This window comes from Acanthopagrus latus, chromosome 11 (assembly GCF_904848185.1).
Source record: "Acanthopagrus latus isolate v.2019 chromosome 11, fAcaLat1.1, whole genome shotgun sequence".
Lineage (NCBI taxonomy): Eukaryota > Metazoa > Chordata > Actinopteri > Spariformes > Sparidae > Acanthopagrus > Acanthopagrus latus.
This window is the reverse complement of record NC_051049.1, coordinates 15,931,410-15,959,246: the sequence shown is the minus strand read 5'-3', so window position 1 is coordinate 15,959,246 and position 27,837 is coordinate 15,931,410. Positions and strand designations below refer to the sequence as shown.

The 27,837-nt window shown below is 38.9% G+C and overlaps 4 protein-coding genes across 8 annotated transcripts; 3 read left to right on the top strand and 1 right to left on the bottom strand.

Annotated features, from left to right (window-relative positions):
• The first annotated feature begins 97 nt into the window (after window positions 1-97).
• On the top strand, window positions 98-3,438 carry samd13 (sterile alpha motif domain containing 13). 2 transcript variants are annotated; one of them, XM_037114296.1, is made up of 5 exons: window positions 98-315; window positions 678-799; window positions 2,188-2,230; window positions 2,324-2,435; window positions 2,524-3,438. In XM_037114296.1, exons 2-5 carry the CDS (start codon window positions 772-774, stop codon window positions 2,665-2,667), a joined length of 327 nt encoding a protein of 108 aa, XP_036970191.1. In that variant the 5' UTR covers window positions 98-315; window positions 678-771; the 3' UTR covers window positions 2,668-3,438. The 2 variants fall into 2 exon arrangements, with proteins under 2 accessions (XP_036970191.1, XP_036970192.1); XM_037114297.1 differs by lacking the exon at window positions 98-315 and adding an exon at window positions 384-527.
• Window positions 3,439-3,456: 18 nt separating this feature from the next.
• On the bottom strand, window positions 3,457-7,384 carry uox (urate oxidase). Its single transcript, XM_037114295.1, has 8 exons — window positions 7,233-7,384; window positions 6,350-6,562; window positions 5,711-5,827; window positions 5,264-5,342; window positions 4,851-5,037; window positions 4,636-4,759; window positions 3,750-3,833; window positions 3,457-3,665 (listed from the first exon to the last, which is right to left on the bottom strand). Exons 1-8 carry the CDS (start codon window positions 7,251-7,253, stop codon window positions 3,591-3,593), a joined length of 900 nt encoding a protein of 299 aa, XP_036970190.1. The 5' UTR covers window positions 7,254-7,384; the 3' UTR covers window positions 3,457-3,590.
• A 2,812-nt stretch (window positions 7,385-10,196) lies between these two features.
• Window positions 10,197-16,430, top strand: LOC119028390 (deoxyribonuclease-2-beta-like). 2 transcript variants are annotated; one of them, XM_037114294.1, is made up of 8 exons: window positions 10,197-10,253; window positions 10,548-10,675; window positions 10,868-11,042; window positions 12,068-12,146; window positions 12,697-12,858; window positions 13,605-13,672; window positions 14,508-14,705; window positions 15,782-16,043. In XM_037114294.1, exons 1-8 carry the CDS (start codon window positions 10,212-10,214, stop codon window positions 15,893-15,895), a joined length of 966 nt encoding a protein of 321 aa, XP_036970189.1. In that variant the 5' UTR covers window positions 10,197-10,211; the 3' UTR covers window positions 15,896-16,043. The 2 variants fall into 2 exon arrangements, with proteins under 2 accessions (XP_036970189.1, XP_036970188.1); XM_037114293.1 differs by lacking the exon at window positions 13,605-13,672 and having other exon boundaries at window positions 15,782-16,430.
• Window positions 16,431-20,302: 3,872 nt separating this feature from the next.
• On the top strand, window positions 20,303-27,598 carry LOC119028410 (deoxyribonuclease-2-alpha-like). Of its 3 annotated transcripts, none has more exons than XM_037114341.1 (9): window positions 20,303-20,485; window positions 23,097-23,207; window positions 23,480-23,567; window positions 25,249-25,346; window positions 25,423-25,585; window positions 25,664-25,742; window positions 25,824-25,979; window positions 26,082-26,273; window positions 26,831-27,598. In XM_037114341.1, exons 3-9 carry the CDS (start codon window positions 23,553-23,555, stop codon window positions 27,193-27,195), a joined length of 1,068 nt encoding a protein of 355 aa, XP_036970236.1. In that variant the 5' UTR covers window positions 20,303-20,485; window positions 23,097-23,207; window positions 23,480-23,552; the 3' UTR covers window positions 27,196-27,598. The 3 variants fall into 3 exon arrangements, with proteins under 3 accessions (XP_036970236.1, XP_036970235.1, XP_036970234.1); XM_037114340.1 differs by having other exon boundaries at window positions 23,097-23,380; XM_037114339.1 differs by lacking the exon at window positions 20,303-20,485 and adding an exon at window positions 22,885-22,970 and having other exon boundaries at window positions 23,097-23,567.
• The last annotated feature ends 239 nt before the right edge of the window (window positions 27,599-27,837 follow it).

Sequence of the window (27,837 nt, the reverse complement as noted above, 5' to 3'; positions counted from 1 at the left end):
GTATCTCTGTATGTGTTTTATTTTGTATTTTGGTGGCTGCTGGTGTTGGACTACAAACGGCCCGGGGGAAAAAAAGAAGAAAGAAAGAAAGAACTCCACTTCCCATGATTCTCTGCTGTCATGTGGGCGAAGGAAGCTAAACGGATGAAGAGGGGCTAGTTGGCTTTACTTGATTAAATCTTGATTTTATCAAACAATTATCGCCTTTTCTTTATTTGTAAAACGTCGCTGTTATTAGACAGCTGTATTCTAATCCAAAGTACGTGTCTATCTCGGACGAACTGTTGTTGTCAAGCAGGAATCATCTAAAATAAGGTAACTGTTAAATTTTGCATTAGCAAACCGAGCTAACTACCCCTGATAGCTAAAAACGAAATAGCGATTAAATTTTAGCTATCGACACATCGTAACGTTATTTCTCTTCTGTGCTGGAGCCAGTCGCTATTTCCAATTTTAACAATGTGTGTGGCAATTAAATAATTGTCATTCGGTGTGAACGTCATTCTGCTGTTATTATTCCAGCTAACGTGAGTTTCAGGTCGACATTTTCACACCGCAGCTCCCCGATGTCACTTATTGGCACAGTACTAACGTTAGCTCTGCACTTTAGCTACGTTTGGCTTGTGAATGTCCCCTTTCGCCGTTTCATCAGCTGTTCTGTTTTACTGTGGTTGCAGGGAAGACACCCCACTGAATGCCAGACCGCGAAAGAGAAAACAGTGATGGTGTTCGAGCTGCCAACCCACTGAGCTCTCCGAGAGAAGACATCTGATGAAAACTCCCAGCAGCGTTACTGATTGTAAGAGAATAAAAATGATGCTTCATTGGCTCAGTGAAAACACAGGCAGTCAAACGTAGCAGCACGGTGTCTGCCTGAAAGAAGTTTCTTTGTGTGCTGCTTAAAAACCTTTTGATAGGATAATCACGATCTGGTCTGTTTTGTGACCACTGTGTGAAACAGCAACAGCTCAACTCATGATCCACATGAACAAACTTATAAATTCAAATGGTTTTATCAAGTAACCAAATGAGGACTCTTCAGGGCCAGTACCAAGTATTAGAAATCAAGGAGATTGAAAACTGATATCTAAGGCCAATATTTATTTGCAGTGAAAATTAAACTGTATCAAAATAACCACTGATAGAATAAACCTGAGTACAGTTTTCTCAAGTGCTGTCACATATACTTCCTCTCCACTACATTTATTTGATACATTAAGCTACTAGTTATTTTGCAGATGCTGATTATTCAGTGTTCATAGGCTATTAACTGTGAGGTGTTGCCAATCAAATAGTGTTGTGGGTGGGAGGATGTTGCATCAGAGTCCCAATGGCACCTTTTTAAATCTAATTTGCACTATCAGAGACCCGAAAGAAAAATTATGATGCAGATCATCAGAAAAAGCTGAATATTGGCACTGACAATCAGCCAGGGTAGCTAATCGGTCTACCCCTAGACTGAATAACAGGTAAAGATGTATAACATGATGCTCAAAACATCCAAAGCATAAATTTGCTGTTTGTAAAAAGAGAGATAATCTTGAGGATTGAGTTTATTAACAAGAAGGTTTTCACATACAAGTGATTAGCATTGGTGTTAAGGTGTAAAAAAAGAAATGCAGTGTAAGTAAGTTAGAAGCAGGAAGTGCAAAAGTCAAGTAATCCACCATGAAATAAAAACATGGAAAGAATGTGTAAAACACATCTCATCAAAAAAAGAAGTTGGTTTCTGTATGTCTCTATGATGGTAAACTGAATCTCTTTTGATAGTGGACCTTGAGTTTTCACATATATTGTTTTTATTTTACAGACCAAACAACTGATTGGAAGATTAATTGACAATGAAAACAGTCATTAGTTGCAGCCCTGGTATCGATTTTGAATATTTTACTGAAACTGCCAATTTAGCATATACAGTGTATTTAATTTTAATGTAAAGTTGTGACTTATAGTAATTCATTTTAATTGAAGAAACGTAGTATTGTTTTTTTGTTTTTTTTCGTGGAACTGGTTGATTCATCTATAAACAAAACACACCCGTTTTTTCACGTGGTCATGGGTTAGCGTTAGGGTTAGCTTGTCAGATGTTTGAAAACAAATGAAGTTGATAGTTGAAGTTCCTGCATGTTGTAACGCTCATTTTGATGATTATTACTCTATTTATATAGTTGTTTTGTTTATTTACAGCCAGCATGGAAGACAAGGCAAATGGCTCTGTTGACACCAAAAGGTATCACCTCTAATTAATGCAAGACATTGTTTATTGTTGTTGAACAGCTGTTACAGCTGAGCGCACATTAAACCATTCACTGTGACCCCACAGCCCAGTGGAGAACGGTCAGCTGCCGGATCCTGCCAGCTGGGGGGTCGCCGATGTCGTCAATTACTTTAAAGCAACAGGGTTTGAGGAGCAAGCCACGGCTTTCCAGGATCAGGTCAGAGTGCACCCCTTGCTCAGAATACCTGTCGCGTGATAAAAACAAGCTACATGCGGGTTTAAATATTTCTCTCTCCACCTGACAGGAAATCGATGGCAAGTCGCTGCTCCTGATGACGCGTAACGACGTCCTGACGGGGCTGTCGATAAAGCTCGGCCCTGCGCTGAAAATCTACGAGTATCACGTGAAGCCACTGCAAACTCAGCACCTGAAGACCAATGCCTCGTAGCACCGCAGGCCGCCAGTGCACCCACCTCAGTGACAATCATTGTGTCAGGTGACCCCAGGTTAGCCGTCGCTTCATAAAGACTCCTCTGGCCACAGTGGCACCTTAACGGGATTTGAATGCTGTATGTTTTTATAAGCGTGTACCCCAAAAATGGGTTGCACATGGAGTCCACTCAGATGTTTACCCTTTCAGCCATTCTTGTTTCTGCTGCTTGAGAAATGTATTTTTATTTTTGTTGTGTGTGTGTGTTTATTTAAAAGAAGGAAATTTGAGGAGACCATGATTTTGTGTGTGTGTGTACAATGTGAATTAACCTATGTTTGGTTTAAAAACAAAAAGTATTTGTATATAAGATGATATAAAGTTGAAAACTGTATGTCCTATTGTACCCGAAAACTTTGATACAAGCAGAACATTTTTCTGCTGCATCATATTTTGCCCTAAAATCTGTTTTTATGCTCCACTGCGCGCAGCTGAATCCCTGAGTCGTCCTTGGCATGTAACAATGAAGCATTTTGTTTTCCCAGACACAAGAAGTCAATCAAAAGCCTCTTTGTTCCTGCAATTATCTAGGCTCAAAGCTCTTGATATGAAATTATTTATGTGTATATATTCTTATTATGTTCCTACCTGTGGTGCTTTCAGCATTGTCTCAAAGACAGTCATGTTGAAGTTAGTATGACCAACGTATGTGTGCAACATAACACTGGAGTTTGAATATCTGAGTCAAAGATTTGCAATAAATGGTGCTCTTTTCTCACCAAAGAACAACATTAGTTTATCAATTTATTCTTTTATTGTATTATCTTTATTATAGATTAACATAACTCGGCCAGAAGCTTTATTGTGCTCAAAAAATCTTAAGTTGCAGTCGGGATTGTTTGTTTTGTTTTTGTCTATTTGTGTTCGATACAACATTTTCTTCACAGCTTGGCTAGCTGTTTCCTGCACACTGTTCCTGTGATGTTGCCTGAGGGGTTGTCCAGGGGAAGAAGAACCTGTGAGTGTGAATAAATATGTCAGTAACCAAGTATTTAATGACTTGACACCTTTTGAAGATTAGTTGTAATAGCAGAACTTACTTCATCTTGGTTGCTGAGGCCCAATTTTGTCATGTCTATGGTAAAGTAGTGCTTGTTGGGCATGACCATCTCTATTTCATCCACCTAGAAGACAGAATTGTTGAGAAAACACATTAATGTGAATTACAATTAATATTTTAATAATTCTAAGTCAACCATTTATTCCAACCCAAATAATGAAAAATAGAAATGTATTCCAGAAACAATTTCTGAAATAGTTTTTTTGTTGTTGTTGTTACCAATGAGGCATTTATGTACTCCTTGTCGGAGTTGGAAAGTTGTTCTTTCAACTTCTTTGTGCTCATGTCAGAATTTGGGAGCTAACATGGACACCGTAAAGAAGGTGTTTTGCATTTTATCCTCAGAGTTAAACACAACGTGGACAGATGTTTCCAATATTTTAGTGACAAGGAACCACAGAGGGAACGTTACAATGACTATCCAATACATGACTTTGGTAAGAGTTTCTTTCCATCAACCCAGTCTTTACTTTGATTTGCAATGGTTCAGTCATATGACATTAACTCAGCAACTTTACCAGCATTTTCTCAGACTTTCCATGTTGATGTTCCGATTTGAGAGGGCATTCGCGAAAAGAAGTCAGAAAAACATTTTTCCTGTAATGCCAGCAGCACACGAACGTCCAGTATGACTCAAACATTCAAATTGTTCTAAAGAAGAAAAGTAAATTATCTCAACAAAAAAATATAGGTTGCCTTAAAAATGTGCATTTTCTTAAATGATTGAATTTTCCATGTTTATTGTTCTCTTTTGACAAGTAAATATTTGTGTCATAAACATGTGTAGGAAGCATCGATGCTGTGATTATAACCCATTTTAGCTGTAGCTTAGTTATAAATCTTTATGATCGAAAATGGGGGCTTACCTCAGGAACTCTGTCCAGGACCAGACACTGTGTTTCGTAAAGGGTCTTCTGCACAGATGGTGAGTACACTCCGGAATCATAGGGGCCAGCAAACTTCTCAATAATTGTCTCCTTCACACACTTCCTAAAAGGGCGGTTGAAGTATGTAATTTCACTTTCAGAGTTTTTGTCTCGCTGATGTGAAAAAGGAGACATTTTTTTAAACGGATAAATACCATGCAGCATCAAAGTCGACATCCAGAATCTTGTTGTAGCGCCACCTGGAGTAGACAGAGGTGCAGAAACACCTGTCCTTGGCATCTTGCAGAGTTGTGAAGCGGTCTTTGTGGAAACCCTCAAAACCAGACTTGGTGGTTTTCAGCACCGTCATGTTCTGCACGCCACTGTGTAGCACGGGGATGCCTGTGTGAGGCACGAAGTTGGTGAGTGTGGAGAAATGAACAACATCACGACTCCTGTCACCAGCAGAATCATGACACCCAGTAATGGACCTAACCTCGGTTACAGATCCTGTAGTTGAGAGGATTTTATCAACCTGCCTTCAGATGTGAAGCTGGACACAAATGAAAAATGCAATTTCAACTACACTGATTTCAGACACTGCCTGTGGGCCTGTAATTGTGCTTACCACCGAGATTCTGTTCAACGTCACAGAAGCGACAAGCATCTGGGCTGTAGATAAATGCATGAGCGTGCTCCTGTCCATTCTGAGAAGAGAGAAAAAAAAGGACAACAATCAGGATGAAAATCACACTAGAGGATTGATGTGTCACATGGTTTCATAAGTCAGGATGTGCAAGATTATGGTGCTGCTTAAAATGTTTGAGTAAAAGACACACTTCTGATGATTTAAGTTAAATCACAATGTTTGTTTCATCTATTTGTTAATAATTGTGGATGAATTCTACCAGAGACTAAGACTTCAACCACTGTCAGAGTCACATAAAGCCCCATAGTGGTTTTTGCTGGCCACCAGTGGTTTAACAGTGTGCTTTGATAGTACAAAACACACATTAATTTACACTTTAATATCACCGGTTCCACTTTACTCACTACCAACATTTTTTTTTTTTACCTTCTCCAGTCTTTTCCACGGAGCCTCCTCTATGTGAACCTTGGCCCTCAGCACATGGTTGAAAGAGGTCAGGAAATGATTACAGATATCCAGGGAAAACTGCTCGATGGTCTTTACCTGTACCAGGTGCGTATAACATAAAAAGCAGAGCAACGGGCCTTAAGTAAGACTATCTCAAAGAAGTCTGAGCAACATCAGCAACAGATGAATGTAAACAAGTTCAGACTGAATCAAAAGTCAACACGTTTGTTTACCCTTGATTGTATTTGATCTGTGTGTATGATGTGGTGTGTGGTGAGTTTTGCCCAGGGCGTCATGCATGTTAGGACCGCCACTGGTAGAAGGTAAATAGCACTATAACTGACCTTGAATCAACATTTATAAGTTTCCTCCATATGAAATGGCTTAATGGCATTAATGTTGACTGAGATCTTTATCTGCCATTTACTAATTTTAGTTTGGAGCCTAATTACCATGTTTCCCTTAACAAATGTAGATAGATAGATAGATAGATAGATAGATAGATAGATAGATAGATAGATAGATAGATAGATAGATAGATAGATAGATAGATAGATAGATAGATAGATAGATAGATAGCATACAACTGTAATTTCTTAGCCATGTTTCTCATCCTACCCCTTTGATCTTGGCCAGAGCGTGGACGGTGTTCTTGATGGTGTCGGTGGGGATGATGTCTGAGTTGTCTCCCAGCAGGTAATCCTTGCGTGATTTGAGCGTGAGCTCCACGTCAGCTACCAGCTCGATGATGGAGTGGTGCCTCCCCTGTCTCCTGATGACCAGAACCTTCACTGTGTTCTTGCCATATCCTGTTCGCACAAACTCTACTTTCTGCACACAGAAGGAACAGATTATTGACATGTTGAGGTGTGACATGAGTGTGTAGTTGGATGAGCATATTGGTTTTTTATTGTCTTCTATCGTCTTTCCTTTAAAATTTTGCTTTCAGTCAGTTTGTAGTCACCTGGGATTTATGTTCATCACTTTTTATCATTCTGATTAGCTGCATCAGATAAATCTAGAATGTTATGAGTACAGTTCACTTTTTTTATGTTGCATGTTCTTAAAATTTCATTTGAAATACAACTAAATGATGGCTTGAGCACAGTTATTTGCAATATTCCAACATTCATTCCTCCCTGTAATGTATTGGTAAGATTTGTCTGAATTACTCACAATGAAAAATGTGCAAATTTATAGTGTTGGTCTCAATGTGATGATCTTTCATCAAAGTCAGATATAAAACATTTGACATCAATAAATAAATTTGCTGTGAAAGAGATATATTACAGTTACAGCATCAGGGTTAGACAATAGTTTACGATTTCAGCACTGGTTTTTTGAGACATGGACGCTGGTTTGTTCAGCCGAATGGACTGTTGGCCTGGTGGTCGTTCACCTCAAAAATTAGATAAACTTTTAGAATTTAAGATCTTTTGAGGCATTTTCAAAAAAAAAAAATAAAAACCTTTTTTCCGTGTATGAAATTATGGGTAGTTACCTGATCTGAAGCTGTTGCCATGATATCTTCCTCCTTTACCTGTTGTCTGTCTGTCGCCTGTGTCTCCAGTAGAGAGAGTATCTACCAATGAACATATATTTAGTAGAGAGGGTGGTGCTACCTCTGCTCTCAGGCTATTGGAAGTTATGTTGGTGAAGTTCAACTTGTTCTACCTGTCCAGATTATGTGTGTGGTTACACTATCAGACGCGCAATGTGCACGCAAGCACACGCTTTTGTTTTGCTTTTTTTTTTTTGAGTGCACATGCAGATTTTTTTGTTGTGTTGGGTCCTGACCCACGGGGTGTTTTAGCACTGAACTCTTCACTATGTAACAGGGAAAATATTCTCCCTAGTTCGGCTCAGTCAGGTTACATGTTTTGACATCGTCTAAGTGAGTCATGCTGTAGGCTCATGAACAGATGGAACTTAATAATGTGTGCATCAGATATGTTTTCATTCAGTAAACAGACGTGATGTAAGCACCACTGTCGCCTTTATAAAGGCTTTATAAAGTTGAACTAATGGCGTTATGAATATAATTTAGTAATGTTCCACAGATAACTTGTAAGCCAGTGATAAGAACAACACTTGTAAAGTCTAAGGTGGTGAAAAACAAAGGAAGTACGCCTATTTTATTGTCAACGGTCAACAGTCAGTTGTTTCAACTAAGTGTACAAACTTGCAGAAATAGTTTGTACTGGCACATGATGAGGTCTCATGTTTTTCAATAGCTTTTCTTTCTTTCTTTCTTTCTTTCTTTCTTTCTTTCTTTCTTTCTTTCTTTCTTTCTTTCTTTCTTTCTTTCTTTCTTTCTTTCTGTCACAGCAACAGGTGTCCCAATAATAAACACTGCTGTGAAAAAAACAAAAGTTAGCCAAGATGCTAGTTTTCTTCTGTAGTCTGGTCCAGGTGTGATGTTGGCAGCTGTAAGTAAGGCCCATGTTAGCCAATGTGTTAGCTGGTCCAAAGAAAATGTGAATTTGGTTTAGATGGTCGCTCCTTTTGTGTTAATTTGCAATAAAAGAAGTCATAAAAGTTATCATTCTGTTATTCAAGACTAATTTTGGGGCTCATTGTGCTTTGTTTTATCAGTACATATGTACAATGCTGGTAAATCATTAATAAATAATCTAGGGATTAAGTAATTGTGAAATTCTGGACTGATACTGATGTTTAGATGAACTATTTGGCTGATAGCAGATGCCGATACGAACATTCTTTTTTTGTGTGTGTTACTTTACTGTTGTTATTTATTCTCCCTTTTGGGTGGGGTAAACAATGACATCTTTACAGTTAAGAATAACTCAGAATTCTCAGAAATTGTTCAGAAAGGGCTCAGATACGATCAGATTTACAACCCAACATTTTAATGTGAATGTTTACATGTAAAGTAGATATTTTCTTTAATTTAAGGTTTTAATTCATGTCTTGGGTGTGTATCTGTTAAAATAATTTAGAATTGGAGGAAGGAGATCAGCTCAAAGTTCAAACAAGGTTTTAATCTTGTACGAGTGAAGCATTCACAGAGCAACACTATCTATTACAAAGTGAAGACTTAATATGTGAAGAGAAAAGCATGATATTTATCCCTCTCTGTGGGTGTGTTTTTCACTACAATAGTTCCTAATTTATGACCTGCACTTAAAGGAATACTTCACAGAGAAGGAAGTGATAAGTTCTAGTGGTCACTCAGTGCCAGACATGGGTAATAAAATGGCCTAAAACAAGGTCACAAGTTACAGGTCATGTTAAACAGCTACATTGAACATTCCTGTGTAAGACTTCAGTTCACATCTCTGTTTTAAGTACAAAATTTCCATCACAGAATCTGTCATATGTTAGTCACTTATGAGGGGTAATGGTCTGCAGCTATAAATATTAACACGTTTTTCATAAATGGATTTGGGTTCAGATGGTCTGCAGACATTCTCCGGGAGGTAAATGATGGAGTAGTCCATTGGAGGGGTGCTGCTTGATAAATACTAGTTGGGCAATTGATTGATTTATAGAGCACGAGTGGTTGATTGATTATCCACGAGTACAAATATTAGTTTCAACTGATGGACACTTAGTAGTCCATCAGTGTGCACGAAAGTGTGCTTTGTTTACAAGTTGTGTATGTAACATGCTGTAATTAGTTCCAGCTACAATGAGTGAACCAGTGGTGTGCACAGACTTTTAGAAGGGCAGGGGCAAAAAGAAGGGCACTTTAGCACGCGTTTTGGCTCCCAAGAGGGCAGTTTATCATGTATTAACCTGCCAAGGGCGCAGTTTAGAGTGGTTTGTCAACCAAGAGTACACTTTTGCATGCTTTTTTGGCTCCCAGGAAGTCACTTTAGCACGTGTTTTTCAACAATTGGGCCATGAGTGGGGACAACTGCCCCCCTACCCATGCACATCACTGGAGTATGTACTATGACCTCTGTAGTAATTGTCTAGTGACCATCTGCTGATACAGTTTATGCAGATAAGATATGCATGTACCAGAAATTATAAATATATCTTGATTTTAACTGTCTCTTAAAACAGTAATCCCTCTGTGGCCAAAGCCTGAATATAATGAGAAAGGAGGATTAAAAAGCAAACCAACACACATGTGGCTGCGGATTATTTCATTTTCATGTGGTCTGGACGCGCAGCATCAAAGTCATTGAATAAAAAATGTTCCACCACATGTTTGTTTCTAATGTTCAACTTCTTGTCAATAATTCACTGTTCGACATTTTTACTTTCAGGTTTTTCCTTATTTTGAGAGATTAGAACGGAAACTGCTCAATGACACTTTTGTCTCCAATTAACTTAAATTGCTCTGAGAGCTGCTTCTCATTTAATCAATCAGCTCTAAATCAATGCTGACGAAAACTACACTACAAAGCTCAAGCAAATAGTTTTGTTTCTCCTCTTGCTCCCAGGTGAAAGAGTCTTTCCACCAGATGGTTTCCAGTTCAGTGATCAGCAGCCCCACTGCTAATAAAAGATGACCGTGTTTGACCTGAGGCACAGGTGCAACACTTTGAATGTGAGGAACAGTTCTGAAAAAAGACAAAATCTGGATAATAACTAGATAAGTCAAGGTGCTGCATCTACAGTAGACTCACAGATAAAGAGCTGATGACAGCATCCAAACATTTAATATTGACCCATTACACTCTCACAGTCCCTCCATGTCATGTGAGCACATCATATGACTTCCTGTTTTGCATCCACATGCAGCTGCACTACATTCACTTTCAAAGTTGCTCAATTGTGAGACACACAAAGTGACTAAACATTTCAAATTCCCTTTTTTGCCTCTCTGCTGTGTTCACTTCAGGTGGAGGAGTCGCTCATGATGGTCGCACGCTTCGGTTTACGCTCACAGATTATTATCGTGATTTTGTGTTGCACATGGTGTAGTGCTGACATTTCCTGTAGAAATGAAGCCGGTGAGCCTGTTGATTGGTGAGTTTATGTGATTAATTGCAGTTAACTGACACGAATTAAGCATAGTTAGATGCTTCAGATATAGTGAATGGTCTTTTGGAGGATAGGCAGATAAACTGTATATTTGGGCATGACATTGAGATAAAATCTATTACATTATTTTGGTAAATACAATAGAAAACCTGTTTTTTCCCCCTTCTTCCACTGCAGGTTTATCATCTACAAGCTGCCCAGGTACCAGATTGGTCAAGTGGGCAGTGGGGTGGATTACATGTACCTGGACTCCTCAGTGGGGAGCTGGCAGATGAGTAAATTCATGGTGAACACCAGTCAAGGAGCCATAGGGAGCACACTTAACCAGCTTTACAAGGGAAAGGTCTACATGGTGAGATCATGTCCTCGTTCTTTAAGTGGGGTTTATCCACTGATTGCTGTGTATAGAAAGATTTAGACCCTCCATCAGGCTCTAGTGAGACCGAACAAAGCTGGTGCTGGTGCTGGTGCCATATTGCTGAGTAGACGCTCTTTCCCTTTGCTATGGGGAACTGAGCTGAAGCCGGACGTTACCGAGCTTCCCCAGCCTGAACACAGTAAATAACACAGGCATCCTTCCGGGCAATTAGTTTGTGCTACATGAGTTTAAACAGCTTTCAGTGTCCAGAGATCACTCTCTGTGTGACCAAATCAAAAAACTGAGGGAAAATATTAAATATAAAATAAATAAAATATTCATGATAAAACTTAGAAAGTAGAAATGATACATTTGGGGAAGCAAATATGTACCTCCCTCTTGTGTTTGTATGGTAAATATGAAGGTAGATCCTAGCTTTAAAGACTTGAAACAGAAAATAGTTTGACTGGCTCTGTTCAGAGGTACTGATCCCACCTACCAGCTATGTGTTATCTCTTTTTTTCAACACATAGAGAACCAAATGTTAAAATAATACATTGTGGAGGGATTATGAGCCCAGCTAGTTCCTATCCATAACCAGTGTTGAAAAGAGTACACAAAAGTAAAGATATCATGTTTTGGCAACCTTGAAAATCATTTACTATTTGTACATACATAAAAGAGGAGGGTTACTGTTTGCAGATTAGATACATTCATTTTGACATGTGCTATGTTGGCTCTGATGCAAAGTTATCAGTTAAGTGTAGCAGAATATAAAAAAAGTCATCACCATGGCAAACAGTTCAGACTACCCCTGTTTCCAGTATTTGTGCTAAGCTAAGCTAACTGTCTGCTGGCCTGATGGCCTGATATTTACTGAACAAATATGTGACTTGGCGCTTAACTGTCCGCGAGGTGAAACAAGCTGCACACTGGCTGGGTTAAACAAAATGACTGAAATGTTGAAAAAAAAAATCACCCTCCACATATTGTGTGTATGAAACAATGATCCCCCTCAGTCTAACAGTTCAGTCTACGCACTCTACAATGATGGACCACCGATCCTGGATTACAAACAAGAATATGGACACACTAAAGGTACACTGAATTATGAATATTCAACTTTGTTTTTCAGCAGTTTTGAAGGTTTGATATGACTTCAGTAGGATGAATTTTTATTGTGCCTGTAAGAAAAGGCTGAAAACGCTACTTCACAACAGAAAATGTTAGAACATTTAATAATGATATCACATTGTTTTCAGTACAGCAAACATAGTTATATGTGTGTTTCAGACAAAGCAGTCATTTTCCATCATCTATGTTGTCCATGGGTTATGCTGACATGAAACATTATTGATTATTGATTATTGACATTATTAATGAGGTGCATTAGAAGACTTGTGTACTGTTTGTTTTTTTTTGTGAGAGGTTTATTTACAGGTTGATATTTAATATTTGCAGTGCTTTGATTTAGCAAAAAAGAACAATCGATATAATTTCAGGGGGGAAGAAACAGGCAAAGAGCATCCATGTGATAACTGCTGTTGACTCTGGGTTATCGACCTCCCTGACATGGCTTTAATGAAAATGTTTTTGGATGCTGGTTTCGGCGTACGTGCATTGGGTGTCGTTTGTGTACATCCTGCAGGGGTTCTGCTCTTTGACCGCGCTCAAGGTTTCTGGCTGTCGCACAGCATCCCCCATTTCCCCTCGTTCCCTGAGAGGGGCTACCTCTACCCCTCCTCTGGCAAAGTCAACGGCCAGACTGCTCTCTGTGTGACCTACCACTACAGTCAGTTCCTGAGTATAGGTGAGCGAACGTGCATGAGGCAACAAGGGTGGACAGTTCTGTACACATGGCAGACTGCAGCTTGCAAAATTCTCTATTTGCTGAAAAGCAAGAAAACATTTGCACAGCGTCTGGTCTTATGTCAGTCCATACATGCATGACTTGCAGAATGTCTTAAATGTTTTTTTCAATCAAAATTGTCCCCCTCCACTAAAAGTCATCTAATACTATTAAGTATACTTAAAAATCCTATTAGATAACTATTAAGTATATTTAAAAAAAACCATAAGGCACATACACTGAAAAGTGGTTAATAAAATTGAAGACATCTTGTGTCCAGCATTTTAAACATTGTGGAGGGAAAGTATTGCTTATTTTTAAGATGAAAATTTGTATTAGACTAAGCCATTTGCTAGTTTCTAATCAACATGCATATTGGCTTTTTATTGGTCATTTTAAAGTACTTATTAATGCAGTAGTCTTTATGACCATTTTCTACAACTACAAGGTCATGAAGCGTGTTCCCCTCAATAACCTCCTCATAGGTACTTGTTGATAGTAAATAAGGAACTTGTGCTACTTGAATTATTATCTTTATATGTTTTGAAAGGTGGTAACACAAAAAGAATAGCCACTCTCAATAAATAACACTCGATAAATATGGTTTATTCTTGTGCAGCAAAGCACAAAAAACTTCAAGTGTTAAGAGTGTCCAAATATTTAATTGCTCACCATTCCTTTTTTGGGCCTTTTTGTGGCTTTATTAGATCAAACGGCTTGGGGAGATGACAAGGGACAGGAATGGAGGGAGGTGACATGCAGCAAATGGCCACAGGTTGGATTTGAATCCTGGGCGCAGACTCACAGTATATGAGGTGCCCTATTGATACTAAATAACATCTTCAATACCACGAGTAAGAAATTACCCAACATCAATGGGGCATCAAATTTTAAATGTTTATCAAAAGCCAAATACAAACAGGCTTGTTTACTGTGTGTTAAGAACAGCAGTGTCATGTTGTGACTCCTCTCATCACTCTCTGACTCTCAAATGAATGAAACACATGATTTTCTTTTAAACTTTATCAGTGTTATTTTGTGTTTCCAGATCTAAAGTGTTCCTATTCATGTAAATAATATAAATGTTGTTCTAGGATTTTTTTTTTAACAAGCCTGTCAAACGTCTGTTCTGAAATAATTATATAAGACACAAATTATTATTCACTATCTTGTCATTTGTCATAAAACATGACAATAAGAAACAGCAGAGCTGTCATTGAATATTGTCCACAGAGTTCCTCCGATTATTACGGCAAATGTAGAGTTTTTGATCCATGATGCATTCGTGTTTTATTGTGATTGCTGGAATTTTTTTTTTGCATTAATCTGTATCTGTAAGTTTGACCAGTCAAAGAACCATTTTAATGCTGAGACAGGTCTTTCAGCATTAAGATAATCAACAAAATACAAGACCAAACAATTAAATTAATAGATGAATATGGAAAGAAAACATTCTTTTGTTACGGCCATGCTCTTGTGGAGATTATAAACACAAATGAAATATGCAGCAAATTGATAATCAACTGAAACGCAATCAGCTAAAATATCAATCAGCCCTATTGTGGACCCTTTAAGACACAGCATCTCTTATTTCTCTCCTCCTTCTCCAGCGAAACAGATGGCGTATCTTTACCCGCGTTTCTACAACTGCTCTGTACCTGCTGCATTCTCGGCCGACCTACCACAGCTGGCTCAGTTATGTGAGGGCACCAAACCAACACTGGCCTCAGATAAGAGTGCGCAGCAGCTTTTCACAATCCGAGGAGACAAGTTTCTCAGTTTTGTCAAATCCGAAAGCTTTGTGGATGGTAAGATATTCCTCACATACTCTTGGTCATTTGCTGCTGTACAAAGAATTTATACAGTGTTAATGTATTGCAACAAAAGCACATTTTGGGAGTTTTTGGGAACTTTTCTGAAAATCTTACTTACTTACTTAACGAGTTTGTGCAATTTTCAGAAGACCCTGCTTTTTGTTGTAGAATAGAAGAAGAAAAAAGTAGAGTCAGGAATGTAACAGACTTCTCAGTTGTTGTTTTTTTCTCATCACTTTAAATCATTTTATGTTCAGATTTATCTTGGGCAAGGTCACTGCTCTAAACTCAGTGTTGGAATGTAACTAAGTACATTTGCTCAAGGACTGTACTCAAATAGAGTGTTGAGGTACTTTATGAGGTATTTCCATTTTACACTGCTTTTTCACTTCCTCTCCACTATATTTTTGAGGTAAATATTGTACTTTTAGAACCACTACATCTATTTGATAAGTTACCAGTTACTTTTCAGATGAAATGCTGCATTGGAGCCAAAGTAGTATTTTTTAAAATCAATTTGATTCATTGGCATTCAGATAAAAGAAACAAACAGATTATGCCAGTCAGAAAATGGCTGAATAACGGGAGCAGGACTAGGAGCTCGGCTCACTGCAGAAGTGCCGGTGTTTATATGGCACAGGAGATTTGCATTGGGATGGGATGGGGCTAGTTAGTTAGCATGCTAACTTAAGTGGATATCTCTGCAACACAGCACATAGTCGTTATGAAGACAAAACTGTTATTTATATATTTTCACATTCTATTGACAGTTTATTAAGTTTCTGAATGTTTTCAACAAAAATTCTTAGATATTGCACCTTTAATGTAATAAGCTCAGGGCATGGGCCTTTTACCTGTACTGTATAACAGTCAAACTAAATGTTCAAAATGTTCAAAACTACCAAAACAAGAAACATAAACAATATATAATCATTGGAATATTATTTAAAACATTCAACTAATGTTGTGAGATTTATCGACTGTGTGACCTACTCTTACCATCTGCTTTTTTATGTCGTATTTTATGTCAATAAACTCAGAAACTCAGCCTGTCTCTCTTATTCACTCAGACATCTACACAGGCTGGGTGGCTCAGGCTCTGGATGCCGACCTGCTGGTGGAGAGCTGGCAGACACAAGGTCACGAGCTGCCCTCCAACTGCTCCCTGCCCAGACATGCCCTGAACATCAAGAGGGTGCAGCTCCCCGGACCGGTCCGCTTCCAGTCCCACTACGACCACTCAAAGTGGTGCGTGTCACGGATCTATGAGGACCAGGTGACCTGCCTGGGGGATCTGAACAGGGAGAAAGCCCAGCAGTGGCGTGCTGGGGGGCTGGTCTGCTCCTTCAACCCCCTGATTTACAAGGCCTTTAGACAGGTGGTGGACTGGTACATCGGTTGTTGAACGAGAGAGAAAGATTATTGGTATTGGATTTGTCTCACACAGAATCGGTTGAGTCTATACTCAAACCAGATTAAATCTGGTGATGTGTGGAGTTAGACAGTGTTATATTTTTTTTTTACATTTTACATTTTAGGGCATTTAGCAGGCACTTTTGTCCAAAGCAACTTACAGTGATTCATACATACATTCATGCATTGATGGTGATGGCTGCCATGCAAGGTGCCGACCAGCACATCAGTAGCAAGGACACTTCAACATGCAGACCAGGAGAATTGAACCAGCAGCCTAGCTCTACCCCTAAGCCACAGCCGCCCTCTTAACACTGTTAGGGTTGAATTATCCATCAATTAAAAAAAAAAAAAAAAGAAGAAGAAGAAAGAAGGAAAATGTTAAAAATATTCTGTTAATTTAAGTTCTCACTCCTTGGACAGATTATAGATTCTACCTCTGTGTTTGCCTTAACAGGAAATATGTATATGCACAGCTATAGTAGTTTTCCCTCATGAAAGTCAGAATCTCTGGCAAGTTTAAGGCCATTTTTTTAACTTTCTCAATCTGGCAATGCTCAAAGATTCATGATTCATTAGTTCATGCACAGAATCACTGATGGTCTTCTCCTGTATGTGGTTTTAAAGCCAGTTTGTTTTGGTTGTAGTTAGCACCTACGTTGCATCCGACAAACTGTTACAGACCTGGGATTTGTATTAATTACAGTAGTGGTGTTGCACTGGAATGCCACAAAATCCCACAAGCTGCCAATTTTCTACATTTTAAGGATGATATCATCTGTGAAGGCCTTTGACGTGAATAATATGTGGTTTATTTCACCAGCTGTGTGAATTTGTGTTATTTTCCTTTTTTTTTTTTTTACAATATTAAATAGGGTTTATGATGTGACTATTTTGTTTGAATAAAAAACATGTAAGAAACAAGGGTTTCAGTCTCATCACTGTTGTCCCACTAAGGACAATTATCTCTTTTTGAAGGGAGACCTGGCTAAGACGGTGACATAAATAAGTTACAAACAACACAATGATAAAGTCCCACAACCACAAACATCCCTACTGGACTTTGCCCAGTAGCTAGCTGTGAATCAGACTGGTGTTGTTCAGGTGAGTCAGTGTGAGTGTGGTGTTTCTGAAAAGAAAGCAATTTGCTCCATGAAACCTTCTCTGAATCAATGATGGACAGACACCATCAATATCCAATCTAATGAATGTTTTGTGATTTTACACAGGTGGAGACTGTGGCTGTGACAAAATGGACCTTTTGTTGCTGCACTTTGCCATGTTGCCTTCAGTTCCTGGACTCTTTGCTGGCATGTTATCTGTTCTAATTCCCTGCGAGTGCAAGATGGGTGCAGTAATGTAGCTCTTATCAAAACTATCTGTTAAACCACCTTTCACTTTCACAATGACCAGTCTTTCTGCCAAGCTTTGATACAAGAGTTCAGCTATAGGCTGGCTCCTACTGCGTACCCAGAGCATGTAAACCCCTTCTGCTGTTCACATTTTACAGCAGGTATATCAGCATTCTGTTCTCTGGCTTATAATCAATGAATGTTTTTCACTCAAACTCATAACAAGGAGGTAAATGAAATAATTATGATGTGGGTGTCAGTTTAATTTCATGGTGAGGTATTTTGAAAGGCAGCTTCGCAAAACAGACGTACAGATGACTGTGAAGAGAGGTGATGATGGCTGAATACGTGAATAAAATGTTCACGTGTTCAAAATGATACTCAAAATACTTCTAGATACAACATTAAGTGTTAAAATGCATCTTTATACAGCAATTTATAGTAATTCATACATACATGCACGATGGCTGCCATGCAAGGTGCTGACCAGCACATCGGTAGCAAGGACACTTCGACATGCAGACCAGGGGAATCAAACCAGCAGCCTTCTAACAACAAGATGCTGGCGCTACCCCTAAGACACAGCAGCCCTCCTAAACCTGTTGAATTAACCATCATTTTTGAAAGAATGAAAAGAAAATGTTAATTTAAGTTCTCACATCTTGGACAGATTCTAGATTTTACCTCTGTGTTTGTCTTAACTGGAAATATGTATATGCACAGCTATTGTAGTTTTCAGCTATAGTAGTTTTCAGCTAGGACAATTATCTCTTTTTCAAGCGAGACCTGGCTAAGATGATGACAAATAAGTTACGGACAAAACAATGATAAAGTCCTCCAACCACAAACATAAGATCAGGAGAATCAAACCAGCAGCCTTCTGACAACAAGATGCTGGCTCTACCCCTAAGCCACAGCTGCCCTCTTAACCCTGTTAGGGTTGAATTATCCATCAATTGAAAAAAAAAAAAAAAAGAAGAAGAAAGAAGGAAAATGTTAAAATGTTCTGTTAATTTAAGTTCTCACTCCTTGGACAGATTCTAGATTCTGCCTCTGTGTTTGCCTTAACAGGAAATATGTATATGCACAGCTATAGTAGTTTTCAGCTATAGTAGTTTTCAGTAGTGTTCAGCTATAGTAGTTTTCTGCTATAGTAGTTTTCAGTAGTGTTCAACTATATAGTAGTTTTCAGCTATAGTCATGTTCAGCTATAGTAGTTTTCAGTAGTGTTCAACTATAGTAGTTTTCAGCTACAGTAGTGTTCAGCTATAGTAGTTTTCAGCTATAGAAGTTTTCAGCTATAGTCATGTTCAGCTATAGTAATTTTCAGTAGTGTTCAACTATAGTAGTTTTCAGCTACAGTAGTATTCAGCTATAGTAATTTTCAGCTATAGTAGTGTTCGGCTATAGTAGTGTTCAGCTACAGTGGTTTTCGGCTATAGTAGCGTTCAGCTACAGTGGTGTTCGGCTACAGTAGTTTTCAGCTACAGTAGTGTTCAGCTACAGTAGTTTTCAGCTATAGTAGTGTTCAACTATAGTAGTTTTCAGCTACAGTAGTGTTCAGCTACAGTAGTTTTCAGCTATAGTAGTGTTCAGCGACAGTAGTTTTCCTTCATGAAAGTTAGAATCTCTGGCAAGTTTAAGACCATTTTTTACTTTTTTTACTTCTCAATATGGCAATACTCAAAAAGTACATTCATGATTCATTGGTTCATGCACAAGATCGTGTTTCTGTGTTCAAGTATTGAATCACTAATGGTTTTCTCCTGTATGTGGTTTTAAAGCCACAAAATGTAACTTTTTCACCTCAAATAACAGCTCCAAATTCATTTTGATGGTACAGTGTCATGTAATACGGTGAATGGTGTTACTAGATAAGAATACAACCTTTTACTGTAGTTCAACAACTCCTTCATTTGCCAACATGGCTGGTCACACATTCTCCAGTGCCAACTCCGCACATCCGGCTCCTTCACAGTAAAAGTTATCTTTTCCATACAGGCTAATATTTGGTACAAATATTTGGTATAATGATATAATACAACAGTACAGTGTAAACTAACAAACTCACTCTCCGTTAAAAAAAAAACAAACTATTAAAGCATTTTACTTCTAGTACTTAACTTGAGCCCTGTTACCTTGTTTTTTAACACATACACATTCTTGTTTAACACAAATACGTCATAACATTGATGACATAAATCATAACATACCACTCAAAAAATGTGAAATTCTCATTGTTCATCATTAAGTGCCTTAAGTAGCTGTAGAGCCAAAGCCCCTTTCTTTGTGAGGCAGTCCACAAGTTGTTCTTTTGTGCTGTACCAAAGGACTTGCTCAACCTTTTGTTTTTGAATAAGTTCTTTGATGCTGCTTATCTCAAGACGCAGTCTTTTTTTCAGTGTCTGACTTTGTTGACTGCACTGCGTCTACCAGTGAGTGATTGTCTGTGACACAGGATATGGTTGTGGGGTGTTCAACACTACCAACAGTCAATTCAGAGAAGAGTGTGGACAGAAAGATGGCATTGTCAATCCCATCCGACAGTGCCAATGTTTCACCTGCCAGTGTACTGCAAACAACCCTCTTGACTCTCTTTGACTGCCAAGCAAGAGGTGAGAACTTTCCATTCTCCCCCATTAGGATGATAAGGTGTCCTCCCTGAGTGCCTCCACCTGAGAGATTTCTCTCTGGGGGGGTGAATCTTGTTCCAGAGCTTGTGAATGATCCATAAGTATGGGCTGCAAATGCTGAATGTAGTTGCCCTGGTGTATTTGCACTCCTTTGTTAACAGTCCCAAAGTCCATCACCACATAACAGAAGTTCCCATGCTCTTCACGCCCCACTTGGAATGAAGATATGAGCTGAGGTGTCACTGTTGAGGAGAAACTTTGTGTGCCTCCCAATATGAAGTCATCCACATGGCAGGCCAGAACCCCAGTAACAGTACAGTCCTGATCTAGCCAATAGAAAACAGCTGGATCAACTTGAGAGACTTTCCCTCCTGCTGTGAGTACTATTTATTTTACTCTGTTGTATCAGTATATGGAGGCATCAGCCAGACCATACACACACTTGTTGAGTTTCCATAATGTCCCTTTGCTCTCAGCTTCAGGTGGTGGCCTGATATAAATGTCACGTGATAGCTGTATTCCCTGTAGGAATGATTGTCCACCATTTTTGATAGATCACTGCCACAAGCAGCCAAAGAGACTCAGTGGCACATGTTGGAGAGCCCTTTTGTAGCTCTGACGCTTCTAACTCCACAAAACCCTGAGCCACAAGTCCTGCTTTGGGTACTGGCCCAGTGGGTGACTCTTTGAGGGTACACACCCATCTGCTGGAAATGCACTTCTGTCCCTCATCTCTAACTTCCTCAAACAAATTATAATCGTGCCAGTTTTTTTTTTTTTATCTCCTTGCATTTTGCCGAGTCAAATGATACATCTTTAATTACATAGATCTGGGGTAGTGGTCTCGGTAACATGGGTTTCTATCTGAAGATCCTCTACTCTCAACATATCAGCTGACTCGGTAGTCCCTGCAACATCAGTAGGTTCAATATTCTTTAAGTTGTACCAGTGTTTGTATTTACCTGTAGCTCTTCCTGCATATCCTAGAAACGTAGCATTGTGTAAAATACCATTGTCTTTGTATTTCACAATTTGTCCTGCCTTTTGACTGAAATCTGTCCCTTGCTCTATGTCATTTGTGAGATTTTCTGCTTCATTCTGCCCCCTTGTGGTCATTTCTGTGGGGTCTATTTGCATGAACCTATGTTTCACCTGAGAAACAGTGTATTCTGTGCTCTGAGTTCTTTGTATTATCATCATCAGTTTCTTGTCCTTGTTCAAAGTCTGTGTCATTTTCAGCATCATCCTCTGTGGAATGTTGCTCCATGTTTGCTGCATTCACTTTTCTCAGTCTGAGATGATGTACCCAGATGCAGGTTCCCCCATGTCTGACAAAGACCACAGCACCATCCTGACCGATGACATTCAGGGCAGTCCACTCGCTGTCTCCAGCTTCATATTTCTCATCTGTATAACATGTTTGTTTCCTCGGTGCTCTACATATTCTTTCTGAACACTCTGCTTCTGTGAAAGCTTTTCTTGACGAATGTAAAGCAGAGATGTGTTCTGCTACCCATTCACTTTTTGTCTTGCCCTCTAACGCTGGGGGTTTATCAGTGAGCACAGAGGGCAAGTTGGGATTTTGTCCAAAAAACAACTGATGAGGACTGTAGCCATGGACATTTTGCATGATATTCTTTGCCATGAGGGCCCAGTCCATAACAGTGCTCCTGTCACAACCATTGCTTGCCTTTACTTTCATTATGGTCTCAGTAAGCGTTTGATTGTGTCACTCCAGAAGTCTATTACTCCATGGGCTGTAGGCCGATGTTGTCTTGACCTTTATGTTAAAGTTCTCTGCCATATCTCTCACTTCATCATTGTTAAACTCTCCTCCATTATCGCTGAACAGCTTCTGAGGTGGGCCATGCACACTTATCCAGTCATGGACAGTGTTTCACTATTTCTGAGGACCTCTTTGTGGTCAGAATGCGGCCTGCACTAAACCGTGTGAACTGATCAATAATGTGGAGATACCACGCACCTGGTACAAGTTCATGCAGATCTACAGCCACGGTCTCATTGTACTGAGATGCCAGTGGTAGGCCGACAGCAGGCTTAGGTGCAGTCTTACTGTATCTTCGACATACATCATGTTCACTTAGAATTTTGGATCAGGATGTTGTGGCAGTCAGTCAGTACCGTTGTTCCCTGAGCTCTTTAACAGCCGCTGTAACCTGTCAACAGAAGCATGACCAAACTGTTTGTGCAGTTTCAGCAAGATTCTTTGTTTTGTTGCTGAACTCATTTGCTCTGAGATTGTCAGCATTTCATGCTAACAGCAGCTTTTTTCATACTCTTCTTTCTTTTCTTAGGAAGTGTCATTTTCTGCAGTTGTCAACACCTGTTCATTACACTGAATGCTCTTGCTTTTTGTTGTTCATAATGTTCACACAGTAACGACCAGAGCTTGTAAATTCAAGTTTTACAGGTTTGTTGAACATCACTGCTCTGTTCTTGCCCTTTTCTTTTCATTGAGGCTTTACTTAAAAGTAATGGAATGTCAGCTGGGACGACATCAGTTTCAATGTGACATTCAGTCTCTCTTTTAAGGATGATATCATCTGTGGAGGCCTTTGACGTGAATAATATGTGTGTGAATTTGTGTTATTTTCCTCTTTTTTTACAGTGTTAAATAAGGTGTATGATGTGACTATTTTGTTTGAATAATAAACCTGTAAGAAACAAGGGTTTCAGTATCATCACTGTTGTCCCACTAAGGACAATTATCTCTTTTTGAAGGGAGACCTGGCTAAGACGGTGACATATATAAGTTACGTACAACACAATGATAAAGTCCACAAACATCCCCACTGGACTTTGCCCAGTAGCCAGCTGTGAATCAGACTGGTGTTGTACTGGTGAGTCAGTGTGAGTGAGGTGTTTCTGAAAAAGAAAGCAATTTGCTCCATGAAACCTTCCCTGAATCAATGAAGGACAGACACCATCAACATCCAATCTAATGAATGTTTTGTGATTTTACACAGGTGGAGACTGTGACTGCAACAAAATGGACCTTTTGTTGCTGCACTTTGCCATGTTGCCTTCAGTTCCTGGACCCTTTGCTGGCATGTTATCGGTTCTAATTCCCTGCGAGTGTAAGATGGGTGCAGTAATGTAGCTCTTATCAAAACTGTCTGTTAAACCACCTTTCACTTTCACAATGACCAGTCTTTCTGCCAAGCTTTGATACAAGAGTTCAGCTATAGGCTGGCTCCTACTGCGTACCCAGAGCATGTAAACCCCTTCTGCTGTTCACATTTTACAGCAGGTATATCAGCATTCTGTTCTCTGGCTTATAATCAATGAATGCTTTTCACTCAAACTCATAACAAGGAAGTAAATGTAATATATAAGGTGTGGGTGTCAGTTTCATTTCACAGTGAGATATTTTGAAAGGCAGCTTTGCAAAACAGACGTACAGATGACTGTGAAGAGAGGTGATGATGGCTGCATACGTGAGTAAAATGTTCATATGTTCAAAATGATTCTAGATACAACGTTAAGTGTTAAAATGCATTTTATATACATCTACATGGATATATCAGAATAATGGCATTAACTCCTCTGTTCCGGTGATCATAAACGTACTTGCTGCTGAGAGGAGACACTGTTTTTGACATACTCTTGAAAATTGTTGTTGTGTTATCGGGTGATTTTAATCTTGCGGGTCCAGGAAGTTCCTCTATATAAATGCAGATCTCTGTTAACTCTACATCTTGTTTAAACTGACATTCCTCCAAAATCATAGGTGAAATTCTTGAAAAAGCTTTGAAATGAAATGAGTATTCCTCATAACCACTGAACAAAATCAATGATACATTCACAACAAGTTCAAGGTAAGAAAAAAAAAAAAAAGAAAGAAAGAAAGAAACAGGATGAATGCAGAGGCACAAATGGTCACTGACTGGTTTGATAAGTGGCAAAATTATGCAAAGCATATGCTACTGGTATCCAGTCAATAGCAACAATCTCCCCTACCATCACTGTAAAAGCAAGAAGGAAATATCTTCTGAAAGACTGATGTTCATCTCTCAGAGCCGTGTACAATCTGCCAGTAAACTCTGAAGCTGCACTGTGGGGTTGTGGTTGCCCAACACTCTACTGACACTTTGAGGGGGGAAGTACCAAATACTTTGTTGCTCTACTTAAGTAGATTTGTCAGGTGTCTGTACTAATTACATTTACTACAACATGCTCACTACTATAGTTTGAATGCATTTGAGGGGATTTATCAGTTATTTTCATTTTGCGTTTATACATGGCACTTTGCCAACATCACAGGACTGGTTTCAACATGTCAGTGCATATCACACACGGCAGGTGTCGCAAGACAAAACGACAGAGAGGAAGCAACAACACGGAAACAGAGACTCAAATGAGGAGAAAAGGCGTGAAGTGACAAAGGCTCACTTCAGCTTTGCACTGAAACGGCTAGCAGAAATGTCCCTCAGGGGGATTCCTTGAACTCATATACTTTAATTACATTTTAAAGACTATACTTTATTACTTTTACTTGAGTAAAGTAGTTGAATCAGTACTTTTATCTGTTTTTAGTACATGGACTTCTACTTGAGTAAAGAATAAGTGTCCTCTTTCACCTCAAATAAGGATTATGACATACTTTGATGTTATAGTGTCTGGTGAATGAATGGGGTCTGTCTCCCCCCTCCCATCACTTGTTTCTGCACTGCGTAACTTCAGTGAGAGGGCAGGATCACAGCGTTACATACATGTTTACTTCAACATACAAGTTTTCAACACATAACATTGTGATGATGTGATGAGTTTGGTTTGTAGTTAGGACCTACAATATGTCTAACAAACTGTTACAGACCTGGGATTTGAACTGAAACATGTCAGCACTTGGATGACCTGACCTGGATGACAGGGAACTGTCATCAACATATAATCAGTAACAGTAGGCGGCGCCAAATTGCACAAAATGCCAATTTACACATAACATTGCTAAGAGTTTTCTACACTTTCGTAATGGCATGTTATATGTAACTTACTGTAAATTAAACTCTAAACATTTTTGTCCAAAATGAATTTTTAAAAAACGCAAGTTTGTCATCACACATGTCCTGCTACATTTTTCTGAAATGTAATGCTCTCATGATTTCATGTTTGTTTCAGGGAACACTGATGAGATTCATTCTAAGTGTTGGGATCCTGTTTCAAGGGTGTGATTCAGATGTGAAATGCAGGAATGACGCTGGAAACGTGGTGGACTGGTTGGTGGAAATTTAGAAAATGTTTTCACCTATTCTCAGTGTCAGCAGAATACATGATGTATATCTCTGTCATTAGGTATATTTTATACAAGCTGCCCAAAGGAAGTGGTGATGGCTTGTCGTATCTGTATATGGACGAGGGCACCAAAGGGTGGAAACACAGCAGAGAGAAGATCAACAGTGACACTGGCACTCTGGCAAACACTCTGAAGCCTCTTCTTGACTATTATGCCAGAAAGGTGACATATTAACAAATCTCTTGTACAGCTTTTAATAATGAATATAGGACACTGATCCAGAGTATTGTTTTGTTGTAGACTGAAGGCTTTGGATACATGCTCTATAATGACCAGCCTTCAACGGGCAACGCTCCCTCTTCATTTGGCCACAGTAAAGGTGAGTGCAGCAGTGGTCCACCTTATTGCATCACAAACATGCCGCTGCAACAAAACCCTCTACTGTTTTTTCTTCCTAAAGGGGTGGTGATGTTGGACAGACAAACTGGAGTTTGGCTCTCACACAGTGCACCAAAATTTCCAGCCGATGGTAGAACCTTCTGGCCAGACAGTGCAAATAACAATGCTCAAACCTTTATGTGTGTGACTTACTCCTATGATACATTCAGCGAAATAGGTTAGTCACTGCCAGTTATACTGCCATTTGTTGACTGATCAAAGTTATTTGCCAAATAGATAATCATGCAATTGACATTCCTGTTTCCATCCAAATTCTTAGGATTGCAGCTCAAGTACATCCACGCTTATTCATTTGACTCTGACATCCCAACAACCTTTCACAATGAGCTGCGATGTGTTGCACAGCGAAGCTGCTACCCAAAGAAAGCACCCTGGTATCATGTGATGAACCTGACTTCAATGGCGGGAAAACATTTCCTAAGCTTTGCAAAATACACACGTTTCGGGGATGGTGAGTGTTTTCAGCACACATTTCAGGATTGAGGTGTTAAGATGTCTCGTTAGGTTGATGATTAAAATTTGTTAACAGAGCAAAATTAGGAACAATTCCACACTTTAAAGGGGCTGTAATGTAATAACTGTAGTCATTTAAATGTATCAAACACATTTACTGGTCATGTCATGAAATATTAGATCTCCCCCGTCTTTCTTGATTGCCTCTTCAAGTCTGTGCATGATTTGTTTAAGTTATTTAATGCTGCTAAATTGTGGATTTCATTGTGGAGGACTTTTCAGTGACAGTCCAATGTGACTCTATGCACCTTCTCTTAGAAATGGAGTCTGCTAACATAAACTAACAACCGGCTTCAAGCACAGTACAGAAGTTCCACAGAGACCCTTTTATTGTCTTGGTGTCAGGCTGCCTGTACTGTTGACAATATTAACCTTTTCTCTGTATATCACTGCTTTCTTTTTGCACTTTTATTCTTATGTGTGAAGTGTATTTCTAAAATACTGACCTGACTGATTTTTGTGTATCTTTACATAATATGTTTCATTTTATTGTAGATCTCTACTCTGGCCTTATTGTGAACCATTTGCAGCAGAATCTCTATGTTAAGAGCTGGGGTAAGATGCAACGCCCTCTGCCTTCCAACTGCAGCACCGCCATCCATCATTCTTTGTACAATGTGAAGGAAGTACAGCTCCTGAGGAAGCCCATCAGTGATACTGTCGATCACTCCAAGTGGTGTGTGACAACTGGTGGAGGTTGGACCTGCATAGCTGATATGAACAGAGAAGAGAGTCAGAAGAGCAGAGGTGGAGGAGCGATATGCACCGATGATGTTGAAGTTGGGAGAGCTTTCTATGTGATGATCAGAAAGCATGAAGAATGTAAACATAAATCGGAAGTTGAACACGGAGAGCTTTAAAGGCACGAGTTTTATCAAAATGTAAAGAAAAGAAATGCACAAAAACTAACAGGCAAGACTGAAGCCAGATGTCACTTCCAAATATCGACTACATCATAACCCATCCAGACTTAAAACTGCTGTGATCTGATATTTTGTCATGTTTTAATGTTTGTTGACTCATGTCTTTTGAGTTGTGTTTTATCTATTTTAATCAACAACAAAACTGCAATAATTTCATTTTCAAAATTACGTCTTAAGCATTAAACTTCTAAACAATCATGCTACCATTACTGCATATAAAATAAATTGGAATTAATTATTTTTAGTAATAATAAATTACAAATTATTTGTAGGTGTTTTTTTTTTTTTTTTTTTATCTTTTGTCTTTTTTCTTGATAAAGGATGGATTGAATTGTTTTAGGAACCCTGGGTAAAACTGAGCTGGCTTCAGAAGAGCACATTCATTACGAAACTGTGAAAAACATTAATTCTTCATCAGAGCCAGATGGGCTCAGACTTCTAACCACACTGTATGTACAAAAAAATAAACTCAAACAGTCCTCAGACTATCTATATATATATATATATATATATATATATATATATATATATATATATATATATATATATATATATATATATATATATATATGCTGTTGT

Excerpts from the sequence above, each read along its gene's own strand:
- samd13 (XM_037114296.1), top strand. The coding sequence starts at position 772 with ATGAAAACTCCCAGCAGCGTTACTGATT. Across the intron at positions 2,231-2,323 it reads GGCTCTGTTGACACCAAAAG|CCCAGTGGAGAACGGTCAGC; the intron begins GTATCACCTCTA and ends GTGACCCCACAG. Across the intron at positions 2,436-2,523 it reads CCACGGCTTTCCAGGATCAG|GAAATCGATGGCAAGTCGCT; the intron begins GTCAGAGTGCAC and ends TCCACCTGACAG.
- uox (XM_037114295.1), bottom strand. The coding sequence starts at position 7,253 with ATGGCAACAGCTTCAGATCAG. Across the intron at positions 5,038-5,263 it reads CGTTGAACAGAATCTCGGTG|GCATCCCCGTGCTACACAGT; the intron begins GTAAGCACAATT and ends TGCCTCACACAG. Across the intron at positions 4,760-4,850 it reads GTCGACTTTGATGCTGCATG|GAAGTGTGTGAAGGAGACAA; the intron begins GTATTTATCCGT and ends CCGCCCTTTTAG.
- LOC119028390 (XM_037114293.1), top strand. The coding sequence starts at position 10,212 with ATGACCGTGTTTGACCTGAGGCACAGGTGCAACACTTTGAAT. Across the intron at positions 12,147-12,696 it reads AGAATATGGACACACTAAAG|GGGTTCTGCTCTTTGACCGC; the intron begins GTACACTGAATT and ends TACATCCTGCAG. Across the intron at positions 14,706-15,781 it reads ATCCGAAAGCTTTGTGGATG|ACATCTACACAGGCTGGGTG; the intron begins GTAAGATATTCC and ends TTATTCACTCAG.
- LOC119028410 (XM_037114341.1), top strand. Across the intron at positions 25,980-26,081 it reads TGATACATTCAGCGAAATAG|GATTGCAGCTCAAGTACATC; the intron begins GTTAGTCACTGC and ends CCAAATTCTTAG. Across the intron at positions 26,274-26,830 it reads ATACACACGTTTCGGGGATG|ATCTCTACTCTGGCCTTATT; the intron begins GTGAGTGTTTTC and ends ATTTTATTGTAG.